Here is a 17,980-nt window from a genome sequence, read left to right as displayed (position 1 = left end):
TAAGTTAAGTTGTGTCTATCTTTTTTAGATGAAATATAAAAAGGAAGAGGATACAATTTGAGATTAAAGTTAAATGATGGTGAAAAAACCGGCCCTTAATGATAATGAATTTAATTAAAAGAAACGGAAATACCTACACGTGGTTTAATAAAAAATTATGTACCAGGTTTTTAAGAATTAATATATTCTGAAAAAGAAAAATTATATATTATAAAAAAGGTTATGTTTTGTCTATCACCTTCGATTTGTAGTTTAACGACTTGAAGAAAAATGCGTCGTTTTATCACGTTATGACTGCGGTCGACTTGAAGACAAATGCGTAGCTCGCAAAATGCGTTGCACGATCTTGGCGGCAACCACAGATGTCTATACTAGTACTAGATCGCTAACTTCGTCAAAAGAGCTGAGGCCGGCAGGATTTCCGGTTTCGGCCATGACACCCTACAACAAAATGGCGACAATGCGTGTGTATGTGTATATCTGTACGTGCGTATGCACATGTGATACCCGGCGTGGTGATACAAATTGATAATATTGTAAAAATTCTTGAAAGATGCCGAGCAGTTGTTGAGCAGTTGTTGAGCAGTTGTTGAGCAGTTGTTGAGCAGTTGTTGAGCGGCCATTTTGTTGTAGGGTGTCATGGCCGAAACCGGAAATCCTGCCGGCCTCAGCTCTTTTGACGAAGTTAGCGATCTAGTACTAGTATAGACATCTGTGGTTGCCGCCAAGATCGTGCAACGCATTTTGCGAGCTACGCATTTGTCTTCAAATCGACCGCAGTCATAACGTGATAAAACGACGCATTTTTCTTTAAGTCGTTAAACTACAAATCGAAAGTGATAGACAAAACGTAACCTTTTTTATAATATATAATTTTTCTTTTTTAGAATTTATTAATTCTTAAAAACCTGGTACAATATTTTTTATTAAACCACGTGTAGGTACTTCCGTTTCTTTTAATTAAATTCATTATCATTAAGGGCCGGTTTTTTCACCATCATTTAACTTTAATCTCAAATTGTATCCTCTTCCTTTTTATATTTCATCTAAAAAAGATAGACACAACTTAACTTAAGATCAAAGTTAACTGTTGGTGGAAAAATCGATCTTAAGAAAGTTAATAATAATAATTCAATTGAATAGTTTTATTTAATATCTATGTCTCACAATAACCTGGGATACGGCCAATGTAAGGGGCTGAGCACAATGAAAATCACAGGGAATAATATAGGAAAGAAAGAGAGAGAAATAGCTTTTTTCTCTTTCTCTTCTATGTTATTTCCTGTTCCTATTGCCTGTGCTTTTCATTGTGCTCAGCCCCTAACGCTACAAACAAATTTTATTGAAATAAAAAGGGAAAAGAAATACTTGAAAGCATTTGTAGCGTTACTTTTAATCGTACCCTAGATTATTAATTGATCATTCATAATTTTACTCATTTCAGATATAGGGCCTAAGCAGAATGGCTGTTTTGTAAGACTTTAGACATAAGAGCCATTCTGCTTAGGTCCTTATGTGCCAATACAAGACAAACGTTATCGTGGCACACCACTCCCACAACTGACTGTGGTCGACTTGAGGACAATGTCCATTTTATCAAACTATAAAACTTGAAGATCATAAACATATGGTAAGCAATATATTTTTATAATCTTTATCTTTTTATTTATACAAAATTTTCCATGAAAGATATATTTACTTATTTTGTTACAAATAAATTATTTTCTTTACAGTAGCAGACATGGATCATTCTGATCATGATTGTTTAGTAGCAGCCATGTGAGGTCATGGTGAATTTGTTTTTATCTATGCCGACGAAGCTTCTTACAAAGCAGATTCCCCTTGGTATCACTTTACTGCCGATAGATACCCTACTTTGGACAGCAAATTGTCCTTTACACAAGTTTGCCAGGTCAATAAACTAGATCCAGATAATGCTCTTAAGGAACGTATTGAAACAAATGGGCAACCAGCTACGACTTTCTGTTATCTCTTACAAGCAGATTTTTTCATTGCATATTTCACGATACTAGGTATTGTATTGCTATTTGTGGATAAATGTTAGAGTTCTATAAAAAATTAAATTGTTAATTATTATAAATCAACACAATTGTTCGCTTTTGTTTATAATTTATAAATAATTTTTGGAATTAACAGGTTATTATTCCTGGAGGAACATCAGTCATGGATCATGGTTCATGCCAGTGTTGTGCATGGAATTATGTAAGAACAGTACTCGGCATGACTTACTAACTCTGTTGATATTCATGTGCCAACGTGTCGCTTTAGACATTGAGTCAAACACGCTTGATGATGGTACTATGCATCAGCAAAAACAAATTCCATGCATTACTTCTATGCACGTTTTATAAAATTCATGTCTCAAAAAAATGGACTTTCATAGTATGCAGGGTAAAGAAAATTATGCATTTATGTCTATCTACTTAAAGTATCGTAGATCATATTGTTTAGTAAAACTGTAATGACGCAAGTATCTGCAATTTTACATGTTGTAGTTTACTGATAAAATGTGTGTATTATATTTTACATATAATCTTTTCTATAAATTTCATTGTTTTTTAAATAATTTTACAAATAATTTGTCTTAATGCGAGTATCGTATTTAAACTGAAAACAGCAATTTGAAGCATTATCTTTCTTTTGAGTGCTCAATTTTTATGCATTCAGTTTTTTACTCGTAATATCATTCCTTTGATCTTTAGTGAAAAATCAGATACATTTTTTTATATATTTTTTATTTTTATTTATATATTTTTACAGAATATTACGTTGTGATTAAAAGCATTTCTCTTTTTTTAATGTAATGTATAACTGCTTACAATAGCAATAGATAAGAATAAAACATAAGAATATCTTTGTGAGAATTTCAGAAGTAATTATCTTTATTTCTGACATTCTCATTTCTTATACAGTTAAAGTACATGATAAGTACAAATAAAACATTTTCAATTATATTAAAACATAGATTTATATATATATATACAGTTACTCATAGGGCTTGTTCGTTTTAGCTACACTGGGGCTGCTCTGGTTCTGCTCTACACAGGATAATACAGGACAGATAAATAGTTTGTCCTGTATTATCTTGTTTAGAGCAGACCCAGAGCTGCCCCAGTGCAGCTAAAACGAACAAGCCCTTAATTATATTTTTTTCGTCACTGCCTTGTATAAAGCATATATTTAAAAAATACAATTCAAGATTTTATATGCATTATAATAGAAAAAGATCCATGATTAAAGTATTAATATTGTTGGTTGTCTTCAATGCTACAATTTTAAACTAATTTTTATCAGATTTTAATTTTTTTTAAATTTAATTATGATAGCTTTGTACAATTTCTTTATACACCCTTGAATATTGTTTGTCAAGTATTGTAATCTCAATCAAAATTCTTTAAATGATATAAAATCTACTCTGGATCTTTGATTATAATATATCATTTTTGCAAATCTGATATCTCATTTTTGTATATTAAGTCACAAGTATCTTTTTTTATTTAAATTTATTTTCATTACTTATGATTCAATTGAATAGTTGTGCCTAATGTCATATCTCATATTAACTAGATTACTGATTAATTATTCATTATTTTATTTATTTCAGATTTATGTGCCGTTTACTTCTCCTGCAGAAATTAAACTGAAGCAGCATTGAAGTAGCATCGAAGATAATCAACAGTATCAACACTTTAAAGTAACAGCGGATATACCTTATGGGAAGAAAGTAACTTGCACAGGAATATGACAATAACAAATATCATCATCGTATCGTTTCTATCATCGGTATAGATATTTTTTTTATAAATAGAAACATGTATAGCAATACATATATATTTATGTTAGCACATGTTTTCGTAAAATTATATATCTTATTAAACTGAAGATTTACTTGATTTTTTTGCGAATCTGCATTACAATACAGGCTGCAAGATATCTGTACTTATATTTGTTAATAGCAGGTAGTTCAAAAACGTACGGGATAAAAATTCATTTAAATCTTTTGTGTTTCCTTGGACTGCTTTTAATTATTGTGAGATTTTAAGAATATCCTTGCTTGCTAGGAGTTGTCTATAATATCAATGTATTTTTTCTGCATGTCCCATGAATGTAGCCCAAATCCGAAACATTGACATCATTGAAATTAAAGGTATGAGCACAAATGTTACATTTTTAAAAATATAATTATTAAATTTATAAGATTTAATGAAAGCTATGATGGAAGCATTTTATAGACCGGATATATCTTAGAATTATCGATTTTTTTGTTTGGCTTTTAGAAAAATTCAGAATATTTTAAAAAAAGCTTCTATTTTTTCGCATTTTCAATATTAAGTATATTTATATTAAGAATTAGATTATCTAGAATTAATGTTTTAAAAATTTTTCTAAATTTATAGCTTATTGAGAGAGAGAAAATTAATTTCAATTAACTGTATAACTCTCTTGTGCTTCATAAATAAATCTTACAGTACGTATCCTCTTTGTATACCTAATACTGTTAAAAAGTATATGCACATATATTACACGTAAAAGATAATTTTTTTCTGTCTTCGTAACAGTTTAAGACAGGCTTCAAGTCTTAGATGTAAAATAATGCTCAAGCTTTGGCGTATATAACAATGAATTCTAACATTTTCATCTCTTTTCGTTGCGACATTCAGGACATCTTAAAAAAATATATGAAAATTATCCAGTTGTAGACATGTTTAAATGACAAGAAACAAGAGATCTAAACATTTATAAAAAAATGATACTTATTAAAATTTAATAAGTAAAAATTAATATTTATTATCTTGTAATAAAAGTAGCCGTTACCATAATATCATGTTTTTTTTGTTGATTATATATCCATGTTTCTTTATTTGCGGCGATGTCCGATGAGATAGACATTTGTACTTCCTTTTCATTTCTTGAATTTCTTCCAAATATGGTAGCGTTAAGTTCTTCACGTGTACAGTAAATTCTTCAAGGACTGTTTCCTTTTCTTTTTCTTTAGAATTAAATGTATTGAATTAATGAATTTTAAGGCCAAAGTTTGTGCGTTACGTCTAAAACTTAAGTCTGTCTTAAACTGTTACTTCATATTTGTGCTCATATCCTTAAATGCATCAATCTGATTTTGCAGTTTCGTGAAAAAGCTAAAGTACCATGAGAAAACCTGTATATTTTTGGATTACACGGCAATAAAAAAGATCTTAGAGTCTGTATCTTAATGTATAAGGTTCACAACAAAATGCAATGCAAGTGAATTATCAGTTTTATATGGTACAATATTACGGAAACACGTGGCAACTTACTGCATACAATTTAGAGCACATTTATGAATACAAATGCGAAAAATTAAACGTAATAATGAATTATAAAGCATTCGCTAAAGCTTGTGCATTAGTTTACATTTAAGACTTAAGTCTTAAACTGTTATTTCCCATTTATGCTCATATCCTGAGCAGTTTATTAATCAATAACACAAGCACCGTACGTTCTAATTTTCCTCTTATGCAGAATCGACAATAATTGTTTGCTATTTTTCTATTTTCCTTTGATAAAGATGCATATATATCGCCATACATATTATTATTTATTTTTTCATGATTTTTGAAATCTTCGATAAGTATGCGCTCTATTTCACCAGCCCGTCGTCTATTGAACACATGGATTGAAGTTAACGTTGCCTCTGCTAAAGAAATCCAGTTTTTGTAAGAAAACGACTTTTCTAATGCCATGTAAAACTTTTTTCTCAAGTTTGCCAAATGATCGTATAATTTTTTAATATCTTGCATTGATGGCAGGATTATCCTATTTTGTCTCTCCTGAGCTGATTGTGTTTCAGTAACAGTTTTGTTAACACTTGTTTGGATGTCCATGATTAACAATTGTAAAAAATCTTTCACTGATTTTTTTTCTTTGATTCACGGCAATAAAAAGGTTTTTATTGACACTGCAATAAGTTTTCCACATGCTTCAATAATGTAAATAAATTAATGTAGACGCTACTGCTGGAGTTTTATACATCCATTTCTCTTTGTCATATTGTGTAACTACATTTATTGTAGAAACACAATCGTCATACACACTTGGATGATAGAAAGATTTGAAATTTTCTACATTTTTATCAACATTATTGAAGCATGTGTGCGACTACTTATTACATTGTACATAAAAACATTTTTTTTAACGTGCTATAAAGAATCGTCCAAGAAGACGCAATTTTGCATTTATTATTTGGTGTTGTGCTGAGTATTTAATAGTTAGTTTATTTCCATATAATACAATCAGTTCATCAATCGTGCTATTTTGTCATGTTATCGTCTTTTGTTACGGGAAATATTATTTTCGCTAATATTTGATTTGTCAAAGAATGTACTCTGCAAGTCACTTCTTTTCATAATCATTATATATATATATATATGCACTTATTTTTACTAAAATCTTTTTTAAGGCACTTTCGAGAATGATGTAGTATAGTTTTTTTTTTTTTTAAAGTTACGTTTTGCACATACCTCATAGTCTGTAGCATTTTTATTATATTTTTCGTTAGGACGCCTACATACAATGAGTGTTTAGTGTTATTATGCATTCTAATTTTAATAAGTGTATTTGTTTGATGCAATATCGATAATTTACCTTACTTTATTTCACATAGTTATGCGCGTATTCAATTATATTCAAGGCATGTGTATTATTTTTATTTGTACTGCGCGCGCTGTTTGTTTATGCATTTTTGGCCCGAATGGTGTCGCCACAAAAGAGATTGGTGTGTGTGGAGGGGATACACCACACGCAAGGTCGAAGAAAAAACGCCTGGTTGACACACGTGGCGTTAAGATATAATACAGTTACGTTATTATTTTTTATCCTGTACTATGAACACATCGCAATAAAACTTACAAGGAAAAAACAGTGATTATTAAGCCTATTAACTAGGAAATATATAATACCGCTCACAAGGTATTAACAAATGGTCCTTCGAGCCGGATCGGCAACAATAACCTATGGATCCGGAACACACAAACTAAACACACAACGAGCTAAGTACAAGCAAAGATATACACACTAACAATAAGTTAGGTCGTTTTAATTCTTTTCTTTACACAGAGAAAGCATCCGTCATATTTTTCCATATTGAATCGTAGACACGAGATTTCACGGCCTTCGTAGAATAATTTTCGGTTACGTTTTCTTAACCTCAAAATGGCGGAACAAATACTAATTAAGAAAAGAAGTCATATTAAAGCTAAGTTGACTTGATTCATTAATTTTCTAAACGATTGTATTGATGATGAGCAAAAAAGACAAGAAACGGCATCGCGCTTGGAAAAAATTGAGTCAATATGGAAGGATTTTGACGCGGTACAAACCGAGCTGGAAGATCTCAATGAAATTGAACTTGAGAGTGGAGAACGTGATACCTTTGAAAACAAATTTCACCGTTCAGTCACTACAGCCAGAAACATGATTTCAACATTACAAACAAACGCTATGCCACAGGAACAACGAGTTCACACATTAAATCAACCTATAAATATAATTCAGCAAAACAAAATGCGTCTTCCTACTATCGAAATTCCCAAATTTGACGGTAGATGGGAAGAATGGCTGCCATTTCGTGATACTTTCACCTCCATGATTCACGACAATGAAGCACTACCCGCCATAGATAAATTGCATTATCTGAGATGGTCATTAGTAGGCGATGCATACAAACTCATTGAATCGTTGGAGGTGATAAATGAAAATTATCAAATCGCCTGGGAAATCGTAAACAAACGATACAAGGGCAATAAAACAATCATTCAAAATCACGTTCAGGCATTAATAAACTTTCCATGCATTTCAAAGGAATCACATTCTTCTCTCAGACAAATAGTCGATACAATATTGCAACACTTGCGCACATTAAAACGGCTAGAACAACCCACAGACAGTTGGGATACGCTACTCATTCAATTATTCATTCCAAAATTAGATAGCCACACTAGAAGGGAATGGGAGTCCGAAAGAGCAGATAAAGAAGAACTTCCAAGCATGGAGAACTTTATCAATTTTTTGGAAACAAGATGCTCCTTCTTAGAGGCCTTAGCGCGCGCTAGCACACTTAATCTATCCAAAACTGTACAGAGTCATTTGAAACAGCACACGGTTAAACAACCCAATCAATTACAAGCTCACGTTAGCGTAGAAGGTTCAACATGTCCAGTTTGTCAAAACACTCACAGAATATTTGAATGTCTTATATTCCGAAACATGACAATTCAAGCTCGCCTTGAGAAGGTCAAGAGCAACAAATTATGCTATAATTGCTTAAAACCATTTCACGGTAAAAAATGCACTCTAGGATCTTGTAGAAAATGCCATAAGCATCATAATACTTTACTGCATGTAAACAAGGCTGCCGATTCGAATGACTCTTCCCAAGGGGCTGAGGCAAACAGAAATGTAACAAAACAATACGCCTCAAGCTCCGCAATAGAATCTAACAGCACAAGCGCGTCTAATGCCAGCGATACACAATCCGTAAATTCTCTATCTTCTTGTCACACACAGGGTTCATTCTCGCACGTCTTGTTGTCGACAGCAATAATTCACATTCGAGATTATTCCAACAAGTTGCACAACTGCAGAGTCTTATTAGATTCGGGCTCACAGCCCAATTTCATCTCGCTGGAACTATGCGAACGCTTGAAATTGCCCCAACGAAATACAGATATTATCATAGATGGAGTCAATAACGTCGCATCCACGTCTGAAAGGGAAACAACCGCTACGATTCATTCCAGATTTAACAACTATCAAGAAACATTGTCATTCATCATCGTAAGCAAGGTCACCAACAAAATTCCAGCCATAACCGTGGACGTAAGCTCTTTCCAAATTCCATCCTACATCAAGCTAGCAGATCCTACGTTCCACCTGCCAGGCAAGATAGACATGATTTTGGGCTCAGAAATTTTCTGGAAGCTATTGTGCATTGGGCAAATTTCAATAGGCAAGGAAAAACCCATTTTCCAGAAGACCAGGCTAGGATGGGTAGTATCTGGAACCGCAAATGCAAATCTTAAGCCTGAACAGGTCGTACAATGCCATCTTGCCCAGCAATCAATGTTGCACAATCAGCTGGAGAAATTCTGGCAGCTTGAAGAGCTACAAACGACATCACACCTGTCCGCGAATGAACAGAAGTGTAAAGAACATTTCCAAAAAACACACTCACGTCAGAATGATGGAAGGTTTGTCGTGATGATCCCTCTAAAGGATAATTACGCTCAGCTAGGTGAGTCTTACGAAACGGCTAGACGCAGATTCTTCAGCGTAGAGAGAAGGATGTCCAAGCAACCTAAACTCAAGGAGCAATACACGACTTTCATGCAGGAATATGTGGACCTCGGACACATGAAGCACGTTTCGAACCCAGTGAATGATCACCTGCAAACGAAAGATTATAGCATTTCATATTACTTACCTCACCATGCTGTTCTCAAGCCCGACAGTGATACAACACGCCTGCGAGTCGTTTTCGATGCGTCAGCAAAAACAAGTTCTGGGCTGTCCTTAAATGACGTTCAAATGGTAGGGCCTACCATTCAACAAGATCTATTCAACATCATAATGCGTTTTCGCCAGCATACTTACGCCGTCTCCGCTGATATATCAAAAATGTACCGCCAAGTAAGAATAAGTCAAGAGCAATGTAAGTTGCAGCGCATACTATGGAGATTCACTCCAGAAGAAGAAATACAGACCTACGAGTTGCAAACCGTCACTTACGGAGAAGCTTGGTCAGCCTTCTTAGCTATTCGTTCGCTCCATCAGGCAGCAAGGGACTTACAGCAGCAATATCCAGAAGCCGCTCAAATAATCATGCGCGATTTTTATGTCGACGACCTCTTGACCGGCGGTAACAACATCAATGATCTTTTGCAACGGAAAAAAGACATTACAACTATTCTTCAATCAGCCAAATTCGAACTTCACAAGTGGAAATCAAATCATCCCTTATTAAGCCTTTATCAGGTCGATTCAACAGTACGATTAGGAGAAGACACGAAGATTCTTGGGCAATTATGAGACACTCAGCAAGACATGCTAAGCTATACGACCAGAGCAACTAAGCCATTAAAAGGGTCAACAAAGAGACAAATGCTATCCTGTATTGCTCAAATATTCGACCCGCTGGGACTTCTAGGGCCAGTGATTCTTACACCGAAAGTGATCATGCAACAACTATGGCAAGTGAAATTAGATTGGGACGAATCATTGCCCGCTCAGCTCCATACTCAATGGGCAAAATGGTATGGCAAGCTTTCACATCTAAATTATCTAAAAATACCTAGGCGTGTATTGTACGACGATTCAAAACACGTAGAATTGCACGGCTTTTGTGATGCCTCCGAACGCGCCTATGGTGCCTGTATATACATAAGAAGCACAAATTCTACTCAGGACAATCATGTCAGGCTATTATGTGCTAAATCTCGCATAGCTCCTCTAAAGGTTATATCACTCCCCAGGCTCGAGCTTTGCGGTGCGCTGTTGTTATCTCGGCTATATCAACGGGTAACAGAATCTTTAACAGTAGATTTTAATAGCGCACATTTCTGGTGTGATTCCACTATAGCAATTTCATGGATAGCAGGAGATCCCAGCAGATGGTCCATCTTTGTCGCCAATCGAGTAGCTGAGATCCAGAAATTAACGGCCAAGAAGCAATGGCATCACGTGCGTTCTGAACTAAACCCTGCAGACATCCTTTCACGTGGAACTAATCCAGACGAAATTCAAACAAACAAACTTTGGTGGAATGGTCCTTCTTTTTTACAAGGAGACTATTATGAAATTCTAAACAGCTCTGCACCATTTCCATTGAGCGAAGAATTACCTGAAATAAGAAAGCGAACCATTGCGCTGATGGCAACATCTACAGAAGGTGCAAGCATCATAAACAAGTTCTCATCTTTAGCCAAGCTCAGACGCGTAATTGCATACTGTTTGCGTTTCATATGCAACTCAAGGAAGAAGGTAAAGAATAGAGACGACTATAACATCGGGCCCCTACTAGTAGAAGAACTCGAGTACAGTATGCTCGCCTTACTAGGCATAGCACAAAGGGAAGAATACCCTGAAGAAATACGTCAGCTGTCCCAAGGACAGGAGCTACATTCGAAAAGCAAATTACTATCACTTCGTCCTTTTTTAGACACCAGAGGACTACTTCGCGTTGGAGGGCGACTGCAAGAAGCTCAGTTGGATTATGATCAAAGGCATCCGATAATTTTACCTAAAGGACAACACTTAACACACTTGATCATAATGGAGACACATTTAAAAAACTTGCACGCAGGAGTGCAACTTCTTTTGGTTTTAATACGTACACGCTATTGGCCCATATCAGGAAAAAATATTATTAGAAAGGTACTACATAAATGCATAGTCTGTTGCAAGTTTCGGGCTTCTCCTGCCGAGCAATTAATGGGCGCTTTACCTGCATCACGAGTTTTGCCTTTGCCGCCCTTTTCCAAAAGCGGAGTAGACTATGCAGGGCTTTTTGCTATCAAGATTAGTCGCAACAAGACGGGTAAGGCTTACCTGTGCGTTTTCGTATGTTTTCTCACGAAGGCTGTCCACTTGGAAATTGTATCCGACTTAACCGCATCTGCGTTTTTGAATGCATTAAAAAGATTCATAGCTAGGCGCGGTAAATGCACGTCCATTTATTCCGACAATGGAACTAATTTCGTAGGAGCAAATAAGGCGCTAAAAGAAATGTATTTGTTAGTTAAAGCAAGCGACGTTAAGATTCATGATTTTTTAACAGAACAAGCCATTAAATGGCACTTCCTTCCGCCTCAGTTGCCTCACATGGGGGGTCTATGGGAATCCGCGGTCAAGCCGGTAAAAATTCGACTGACAAAAATTGTAGGACCCACCCCACTAACTTTCGAAGAATTGGCGACCGTGGTTACTCAAATAGAGGCTATATTAAACTCAAGGCCGCTTACACCCATGTCGGCGGATCCTGATGATCTTGAAGCCTTGACCCCAGGCCATTTCCTGATTGGTCGTCCACTAGTCGCGATCTGCGAACCCGACGTTGCGGATATCAAGGTGAACCGTCTCAATCGATATCAACTCATGGAGCAAATGAGACAAAGCTTCTGGAAGCGTTGGTCGATTGAATATCTAACGCAAATGCAGCAGAGACATAAATGGAAAAGACGTCATGAGCCGATAAGCAACGGTACTATGGTAGTCCTGCGTGAGCAAAACATTCCGCCTATGAGTTGGCGTTTAGGCCGAGTGGTAAAGGTGCATCCTGGCAAGGATGGTTTAATCAGAGTAGTAGACGTACGAACTAGCTCCGGCACGTATCAGCGTCCATTAAATAAGATTTGTGTTTTGCCCATCCACGAATAGATTAACTTTGAAAGCACGATCTTTCAAGGCCGGCGGTATTGTTTAGTGTTATTATGCATTCTAATTTTAATAAGTGTATTTGTTTGATGCAATATTGATAATTTACCTTACTTTATTTCACATAGTTATGCGCGTATTCAATTATATTCAAGGCATGTGTATTATTTTTATTTGTACTGCGCGCGCTGTTTGTTTATGCATTTTTGGCCCGAATGGTGTCGCCACAAAAGAGATTGGTGTGTGTGGAGGGGATACACCACACGCAAGGTCGAAGAAAAAACGCCTGGTTGACACACGTGGCGTTAAGATATAATACAGTTACGTTATTATTTTTTATCCTGTACTATGAACACATCGCAATAAAACTTACAAGGAAAAAACAGTGATTATTAAGCCTATTAACTAGGAAATATATAATACCGCTCACAAGGTATTAACAATGAGTTTTCCATTGTTTACTTCTGAGTTTAAATTGTGTTTGAAATTACCATTTTTTTGAAGAGTGCGTATTATTTTCTTCCTTTCCGGATTGCCTTTAGATAACGTAGCAAATTTTTTAACTTCAGGTTCATTGCAATGCACAGTTTCCAAGTGGCGAGGAAGTTGTGTTTGCAATTTTGAACAGAAGTAACAGTAATTTTGTTTTGACTTTTGGTTACATTGGTCCACAGACATATTTTCATCATTACATCCAAATGTATTATTTTCTGCCGAAATATTTGGATTTGATATTGGAGACGCTGATGTACATAAAATTGATTTCTCTTTCTGTAATTTGTTACGTTTCAATGAACATGGACTATCATTTTCAATTTTTTAATCGGATTCTTCATCTTTTTCATCGGATTCTTTATCAGATTCTTCATCAGATGGCAAATATTCTGATTCGTAACTTTTTGAACTATTATTAACATTATCTAAAAAAAAAATTGATAAAGGACTTTAGTAGAATGGCTGACTGGTAACCCGTTATTCAAACTTTCAAGATGATGTTTTATACTCTTTATCTTAGCTAACGCACAATATTGCTATATCTTAAGTTTTAAATGTGTACAAACCAATGATTGCAAAGAATACATGTGTATGTATGCAAGAAATAAACACATAAAGGTAACAATTTTACTGTATGACTACTAACAGATAAAATATAAAACATTGTCTTGAAATTAAAAGTCAGCAAATCTGGTAAGGGCCTTCAGTCTGAGGCCCTAAGTCTTGTTCTCTCAAGATTTTTTAAATATGATATTGTAAAGCCTGAAACACAATGAAAAGCACAGGCAATAGGAACAGGAAATAACATAGAAGAGAAAGAGAGAAAAGCTATTTCTCTCTCTTTCTTTCCTACATTATTCCCTATTCCTAAAGCATTTTTATTATATTTTTCGTTAGGACGCCTACATACAATGAGTTTTCCATTGTTTATTTCTGAGTTTAAATTGTGTTTGAAATTACCATTTTTTCGAAGAGTGTCTATTATTTTCTTCCTTTCCGGATTGCCTTTAGGTAACGTAGCGAATGTTTTAACTTCAGGTTCATTGCAATGCACAGTTTCCAAGTGGCGAGGAAGTTTTGTTTGCAATTTTGTAATAAGCGTACACTTTTATAATTACTTTAGTGTTACTTATAATGAAACACGTGTTCTTATAAAATATGACAAAACGCACATCTCTTTTATAACTGCTTGTAGTACACAATAATGGTTTCTTTCCTATTAATTTACTAAAAACTTACCTGATTGTATTTTAATATTACTTCTAAATTCATAACTTCTACTTTGCGTACTAATTTCTCCATTTTCATCGACAAATTTCTACTTTTAAACAGTAAAAATAGCATATTATTATCAAATATAATATAATAATATAATAATTTAAAATAAAATGGTAGTTATAAAATTGATTAAAATTAAAAATTCACCTGATTGTATTTCAGTATTGCTTCCAGATTCACTTTTGCTTTAAACACTAGTCTCTCCATTTTCATCGACATATCTTACCACAGTGCCAACGTCTAAAAGTAAAAAGCATATTATTGACGAATATAATATAATAATTTATAAGAAAATGGCAGTCATGAAGTTTATTAAAATTAAAAACTCACCTGATTGTATTTTAGCATTGCTTCCAAATTCATCATTTCTGCTTTGCGTACTAGTTTCAAAATTTTCATCGACAGATCTTACCACAATGCTAATGTCTAAAAATGGAAAGCATTTTATTATCAAATATAATATAATAATATTAATTTATAAAATAAAATACCAGTTATGAAATTGATTAAAATTAAAAACTCACCTGATTATTTTTCAGCATTGCTTTCAGATTCACAACTTCTGCTTTGAACACTAGTCTCTCCATTTTCATCGACAGATCTTACCACAGTGCCAACGTTTAAAAGTAAAAAGCATATTATTAACGAATATAATATAATAATATAATAATTTATAAGAAAATGGCAGTTATGAAGTTTATTAAAATTAAAAACTCACTTGATTATATTTCAGCATTGCTTCCATATTCAAAATGTATATTAGCTTTTCCATTTTCATCGACAAATCTTATTACAGTATTCTTAATATCCAAAAGTAAAAAGTGCAAGACTACATTATTATCAAATTTAAAATAAAATAACTCATAAAATTTATTAAAATTAAAAACTCACCTGATTGTATTTCACCATCATCACTTCCAAGTTCATAACTTCTACTTTGTGCACTAATTGCTCCATTATCATTTTTATTATATTAGTATATTATATTCAATAATAATGTTTTTTTACTTTTCGACATTATTATCAAATTTAAAATAAAATAACAGTCATGAAATTTATTAAAATTAAAAACTCACTTGATTATATTTCATCATCATCGCTTCCAAATTCATAACTTCTGCTTTGCGTACTAGCTTCTCCATTATCATTTTTATTATATTATTATATTATTTTCGTTAATAATATGCTTTTTTACTTTTCGACATTGTTATCAAATTTAAAATAAAATAGTTATGTAATAGTTATTGTTATGCAATAGTTATGTAATAGTTATGTAATAGTTATTGAAATTAAAACCTGATTGTATTTCATTATTGCTTCCAAATTCATAATTTCCACTTTGCATACCTACCGTTCCGTTTTCATCTTTAGACAATTGTGTTTGAATAGTAAACTTGAAATTATTATTTCATTCTTCGAAGAATGCGTTATCGAGAAAATGTACAAATAATAATATACAAATAATAAATGTAAATATAGAACAAAAATATTATACTTTTAATATTATACTTTTAATGCCTTTCTTTATCTTTTAAATGGTAAGTATTCTAAATATTGCATACTGTAAAACATTTGTCGCGCAGCAAGTAACATTGCAGCAGCCAATCAATTTTTCGGAAATATTGTAATGGTGAATTTCCACTGAGTGCGTCACGCGTTGTGTCATTCGTTAGCGTCGAATTAACCAATCAAAGCATCTCATTTTATTGCATGATAATAGAATGTAATAAAATGGATGTTTTGATTGGTTAATTCGTGACGCTGATGGATGACGCGACGCATGACTTGCTCAGTGAGAATTCATCCTAAGTTGATTGGTCGCTCAGCAAACATTACACGTGTCCTATGGCGCAGGAGCCAAAAAGGAGATTCTACGACATATTGGATCATTGAGTTCTATAACATACTGGATCGAGCCTTTCAGGAGTGAGAGTGTCTCCTTGGTTGAAAAGAATAGATAGATTATGTGAGGCTAGTCTTTCTTGTCAGTCATTCGCTGATTGATTGATGGCAAAAAGAGAGAGATCCTCAAATTATATACGTATTCTTTTCCAAATCGCGGACACAGTTTTCTTTGTTTCAGTTCTTAATGTATTGAATGCATCCAGGGCCGCGTTCAGAAATCTTACTCTGAGTAACCCTCTTTGTCTATAATATAAGTTACGTAAACTATAGTTAGACAAAGAGAGTTAAGGCCATTAATACCTGTTCTACAATACAGTCGTAAGTCGTAAGAAATTGACCAGTCATAGTCGATTATTCTTTTGCTTGTTGATTATGCTTTGTCTGTGATTGGTCAATTTCTTACTGCTTAAAGCTTACTACACCTATTGTAGATCAGGGTTAAAGACCACCATACACAAAATTCCGTAGCGACGTAAGACGTAAGCATAAGGAAATCGACCAATCACAATTGAGTGTGCATTTCCACTTGATGCATTTAAGTTGCACACTCAATTGTGATTGGTCGATTTCCTTATGGTTACGTCTTACGTCGTTACGGAATTTTGTGTGTGATGGCCTTTATACGTCGTTTAGGCCACCATACACAAAATTCTATAGCGACGTAAGACGTAACCATAAATCGACCAATCACAATTGAGTGTGCAATTTGTATGCATTCAAGTGGGGATACACACTCAATTGTGATTGGTCGATATGCTTATGGTTACGTCTTACGTTGTTACGGAATTTTGTGTGTGATGGCCTTTACCATATGTCCACGATTCTTTGCTACTTCGACAGACATAAGCGCTTACATCTCGTTCTTTGCCATCAGCCTTACATTTTAACATAAAATACAAAATATCCTGCAAAACATTCAATTTTCGATAATCTTACCGTAATACTTTTATGCACAAAATAATGAGATAAATCAATTGGTGTTAAGAAAACATAATAGTTTCTTTAAAAAAAATGTAATATGCAACATGCGATTGCATGTTTTTTCTTAAAAGCAATATTAAATCCTATAACTTTTGTATAAAACATTTTTTATGAAAATGCGTATTTTTTGAAATATTAAGGGTTTCCACATTTTTGGATCACCCGATCGCCACTATACTACATGTCGTCAAAGTAGTCAATATATGCTTATGTCGTCAAATTAACCTCTAATGATGAATCGAATACTTTAACGACATTGTATAATTTGACGACAGTCGTCAAAATAAATACAGTGTCCTTAAAATAGCCCTTACACCATTACGGTTAATTCGGCGACAGTCGTCGAAGTATACGATTGACTGGTAAAAATTGTGACGACGGTCGTCAAAGTAGCCAAACCATCCTCAAAATTGTCGTCAAAATATACGATTGACATATATATATAATACTGTACGTTAAAGTAAAAAAGAAAGCTATTCTTTCCTTTTTCTCCTTATGTAATGAATAAAAAATAAAAAATAAATAAATAAAATAGTTAATTTATTAAAGCATGCACACACACCTATTTCATATACATTTATCTTTATTAAAGATTTTATAAAATAATGACTGAAACAATAATACATATTATAATATTCAATCATATGTATTCAGTATATATATATATACAGAGTGTGTCAAAAGTTCCGGAACGGTAAAATATGTCGAAAAAAAATCATTATGAAGAAAAATGTTTGATACAAAAGTTGTACGATTTAAAATGTACTATATACTGATCTTATCAGTTTAATTTTGATTGGAGACGCTTCGGAGATTTCAAGGTGATGTTCATTTTCTTCAATGAAAGTACCCTAATTTTGAAATACAAATCGATTTCTTGCAATATTCGGCG

General features: G+C 33.7%; 1 protein-coding gene across 5 annotated transcripts; it reads left to right on the top strand.

Annotated features, from left to right (window-relative positions):
* Positions 1-694: 694 nt before the first annotated feature.
* LOC105678672 (uncharacterized) lies at positions 695-14,756 on the top strand. 5 transcript variants are annotated; one of them, XR_010890025.1, is made up of 6 exons: positions 720-937; positions 1,445-1,630; positions 1,734-2,033; positions 2,158-2,412; positions 3,626-3,804; positions 14,742-14,756. XR_010890025.1 is itself a non-coding variant. In XM_067354266.1 (5 exons), the coding sequence occupies exon 5, from the start codon at positions 7,474-7,476 to the stop codon at positions 10,084-10,086; it is 2,613 nt and encodes an 870-aa protein (XP_067210367.1). In that variant the 5' UTR covers positions 695-937; positions 1,445-1,630; positions 1,734-2,033; positions 2,158-2,223; positions 3,626-7,473. The 5 variants fall into 5 exon arrangements, 4 of the variants coding, with proteins under 4 accessions (XP_067210367.1, XP_067210366.1, XP_067210365.1 ...); XM_067354266.1 differs by lacking the exon at positions 14,742-14,756 and having other exon boundaries at positions 695-937; positions 2,158-2,223; positions 3,626-10,086; XM_067354265.1 differs by lacking the exon at positions 14,742-14,756 and having other exon boundaries at positions 696-850; positions 1,451-1,630; positions 3,626-10,086.
* The last annotated feature ends 3,224 nt before the right edge of the window (positions 14,757-17,980 follow it).

Source organism: Linepithema humile, chromosome 4 (genome assembly GCF_040581485.1).
Source record: "Linepithema humile isolate Giens D197 chromosome 4, Lhum_UNIL_v1.0, whole genome shotgun sequence".
Lineage (NCBI taxonomy): Eukaryota > Metazoa > Arthropoda > Insecta > Hymenoptera > Formicidae > Linepithema > Linepithema humile.
Note: the sequence above shows the minus strand (reverse complement) of the source record. Positions and strands in the feature narration are given on the sequence as shown.

Coding starts and splice junctions, on each gene's coding strand:
- LOC105678672 (XM_067354266.1), top strand. CDS start 7,474: ATGATTTCAACATTACAAACAAACGCTATGCCACAGGAACAACGAGTT.